General features: G+C 30.7%; 1 protein-coding gene across 1 annotated transcript; it reads right to left on the reverse strand.

The window, feature by feature from the left end:
• Positions 1-277: 277 nt before the first annotated feature.
• Positions 278-3,885, reverse strand: LOC111368826 (leucoanthocyanidin dioxygenase-like). The gene is made up of 2 exons (XM_022990294.1): positions 3,330-3,885; positions 278-956 (listed from the first exon to the last, which is right to left on the reverse strand). The coding sequence occupies exons 1-2, from the start codon at positions 3,824-3,826 to the stop codon at positions 392-394; spliced, it is 1,062 nt and encodes a 353-aa protein (XP_022846062.1). The 5' UTR covers positions 3,827-3,885; the 3' UTR covers positions 278-391.
• Positions 3,886-3,904: the final 19 nt, after the last annotated feature.

Genomic DNA, 3,904 nt, shown 5'->3' on the forward strand with positions numbered 1-3,904 from the left:
TGTTTGGATAATAACGCCACTAGTCCTTGACTGATTTCATGGTTGCAAGTTAGTGCCAACTTTTAAATTCGATCAAGTTTATCATCAATTTTTCATCATACTTGCACGATCAATCCTCAACAACGTAAATCAATGTCCATATATTCTGTTTCTTATTTAGTGATGACATTTTTTTCTAAATGTTAACCCCTTTTGCTCTTGTGAGGTATTGTCTAAAATGATTTAAAAACATTATAAACTAGTTAGACTACAAATTAAATAAATGATACTGATATTATTCAATAAACAAATTAATATCCAGAATACACAATACCATTCACCATGCATTTAGGCTCAAAAATACAGAAGAACATGCTAAGAAAATAACACAACAATAAACCAATTTTTCAACTCATTTTTCTTCACCGGAATCCTCACTCTTCCTGAACAGCTTGTGCATGATATGCTGAGAAAAGGTACGGGGCGGGAAGCGTGGTGGCTCAGCCTCAGAAACTGTCTCCGGCAGCGGCTTCAGCACAATCTTCTCCTTGGGTGGCTCACAGAAAACTGCCAAAGAAATCCTCACCTTCTCTTTATTCACAAGCCCTCTGTGCAGAGCACTTTTATACTTCCCATTGGACAAAATCTCAATAGTATCTCCAATGTGCAGGATAATGGAGTTGGGAACACATTTTGCTGTGACCCATTTTCCCTCAGAGAAGAGTTGCAGGCCAGGCACCATGTTGTGGAGGATGAAAGTGAGTGCACTGACGTCGGTGTGGGCTTCGACCCCGAGGGCGAGTTCTGGCTGAGGGCATTTTGGGTAATAGTTTATCTTGAATTGGAGGAGGAGGTCTTCCATGCCACCAACTTCTTTTTCCAGTCTTTCTTGTTCTAACCCTAGTCCAAGAGAGAGTGCCGATAGTATTTTGCTTGTTAGGCCTCTCAGTTGTTTTGCATACTCACTTGTTGCTGGGCTGGAAAACGATATATTATGAATGGTTGGTTAGTAAGAAAAAAAATATGTTACACTCTCTTACTTATGTTTAGGTTGAACTTTCCAAAACAACTTTATATTGTTAATTATTTTGGGTACGATGATCATTAGTTTGTAGCAATGAGACCACTGTTACATTGAAATTGAAATATATTTCTATTTATTGGATAATGTAACAGTGGTTCCACTATCATTAGATGATCTTCAATTTATGCAACAGTGGCTCTACTATCATATAAATTTATAATCATCTAAATTCTAGATGAATAACATTCTTTTTATTTTATATTCAATTTAGAAAAGGTATTGTATACTTTTATTTTTATTTTTTTTGGTGGAAGGTGTAATCTAAAATCTAAATTTTTCTTACTTTGAAGATTCTTTCAAGTTTCTCAATTTTGCTAAGTCCTTGTTTGGTACTGATTTAAATCAAATTTTAATCTAAATTAAAGTCAAATAATTAATATTAACCACATATTTTATGAATCTCACAACTTTTCAATCACACATTTCAAAAACTTTTATACAAATTTATAAAAAAAATCTAATTTTAATCCCACAAAAAGAGCTAAATCTTATTTGACATCCTTTAATTTGGCTTTTTAAAGTGCCCTCAATTTATTGAACCGGTTGTATATTAATGCCTTGTTTGAGCCACATTATTTGAAAAAAAAAAAATATTCTTCAACAGTGATTTGAAATCATTTCTATCACACATTTTTTAATAAAATAATATTATACGCAAATCGAAAACATTTCTTTATTTATTAACCACACATTTTCCATCGATATACTATTCAAAAATGCATTTTCATTCCAATAATGTGGCTCAAACAAGGGCTAATTAAATAATACCTGGCCACCTACGCTACCATAGTTTATTGACTTTTATAGCACTTGCTGCTGTTGAAAAATGCATTTCCATTTATGCTCTCAAAGAAAATACATTTTTTCAATCACACATTTTTCAATAAAATAATATCATAAGCAAATTTAAATTTTTTTCTATTTTTTAACTGCACATTTTTCATCAAATCACTATTTTAAAATATATTTTTTTGCAAAAAAGGAATCAAACATGCTTGTATTTTTATTTTTGCCTGCACTGTGGAAAAAGTTGGTGTATAGTTTTGGAATTTACGATTTTGAATTCAAAAACGGGTCAATTGTTCAGCATGATGGCTAATTGATAAGACTGAATGTAATTGGACAATGGCCCACTTTCATTGTAGAAAAAATTATTTTCCAACAAAAAAGAAACAGTATTGGTTCACAGCACCTTACGGGTGCTGTGAAAACATCATCTAAAAAAAAAAAAAAAAAAAGAAAAAAAAAAGCCATCAAACAGGTGAAAATGTAATTGGTCTGGCATTTCTGAAAATGTATTTTCCAAAAGGAATAAAGTTACAACATAAAACTCAAAACATATTTTTGATATTTTGAGTAAAAATTCTAAAAACACTCAAAATATGAAAACAAGCTTTTTAATAAAATTTTGAAAATAAAAAATTTAAAAATAAAAATTTAAAAATTTAAAATCAAGAAAAATAAATTTAAAAATTAAAATTCTATATTATAAAAATTTCTAAAAATAATAATAAGTAATAAGTAAAAATAATTCAAGTTCTTAATATATATTTACATAAAAAATTTAAAAAATAAATTAAGTGGACACTACTGATAAAAATATTCTCTTAATCGTTATTTTTTATTTTTATATCATATATTTTAAAATCAATTTATTATATATTTATTTTTATTTTACTTTTGTAGCGAGAAAAAATGTTATAAGATTTATCGACTTTAAAAAGTAATATATTAACATAAAATTATTCTATTTTTATTGAATAATCAAATTTCATTGAATAAAATGTCATAAAATAATTGTTCAAAATTTCAAATCAAAAGTATTTTCTAGTTAAAAAATAAATTTTTAAAATGACAAATCAAACATATTTTTAGAAATCTTAAAACAGGCAAATCAAATATATTTTTAGAAATCTTAAAATAGGCCTTCAAAATAGAAAATTAAAAATGAGCTCAAAACCTAAACACTGAAATACAAATCAAATGGCCCCTAAAATTTTAAGTCCCTTATTGGTTTGCCCAAAAAAAAAGTACAAGATCCACAACCAAAAGCAAGTCTTTAATTTTAAACCCACAACCAAAAGCAAGTCTTTAATTTCTTTGAAGATCCACAACCATGGCATTTTCTAGAGCTAATGGATCGTGTACAAGAAATTAAAGATACCAGAATTTTCAGAAAGCAAGTCTTAGTTACTTTAAAAAAGTAAAAAAAGAAAAAGAAAAAAAGCACAATAAAAAATACCCTTGGACGGAATAGCAAACTTACCTGTAATCAGTTGGAGTCTTGGGCCAAATGTCCCTCTTCTCCTCTGGGTAAATACAGTGGAAGAAATAGTCCTGCCACTCAAGTTGACCACTCGCATTATTGGCTAACTTGCTACCATACCCTTGAACATTACCGGAAGCTTGATCATTGGCATATTTTTCCTTCTCCTCCGCCGGCTGGTCGAAAAAACCTTTTCCGGCCATCTTAACACGATCAATTAGCTCGTTTGGTATGCCATGGTTGATGAGGTGCATAACACCCCACTCCCTAGCAGCCTTAATTAATTCTTCGTGACACTTTTCACGAACTTCTTTGTCCCGAGAATCAAGTCCTTGCAAATCTATTGTCGGCAACTGAGGCCCCTTGCCGCTCGTTACTTCCTCGAAAACATCTCCGATGCTTTCTAGCTCTTCTTGTGGCCTCACATACTCTTTAGGGATTGATTTCATTCCATTGCTGGAAAGGATTTCAACTCTCGGATTCACCACCTTAGACATTTGTTTCAAACTTATTATCGCAACAATTGAGGATTTATTTATGGTGTCTTCTCTTTGCCTAATCTTGGGCTAAACTTA

The sequence above is a fragment of the Olea europaea genome, chromosome 19, assembly GCF_002742605.1.
Source record: "Olea europaea var. sylvestris chromosome 19, O_europaea_v1, whole genome shotgun sequence".
In the NCBI taxonomy this organism is placed as follows: domain Eukaryota; kingdom Viridiplantae; phylum Streptophyta; class Magnoliopsida; order Lamiales; family Oleaceae; genus Olea; species Olea europaea.

What these genes read in the sequence shown, in the direction of transcription:
- LOC111368826 (XM_022990294.1), bottom strand. Translation starts at nt 3,826, where the DNA reads ATGTCTAAGGTGGTGAATCCGAGAGTTGAAATCCTTTCCAGCAATGGA. An exon ending in AAGACTCCAACTGATTACAG is followed by an intron (nt 957 to 3,329) that starts GTAAGTTTGCTA and finishes ATCGTTTTCCAG; the next exon opens with CCCAGCAACAAGTGAGTATG.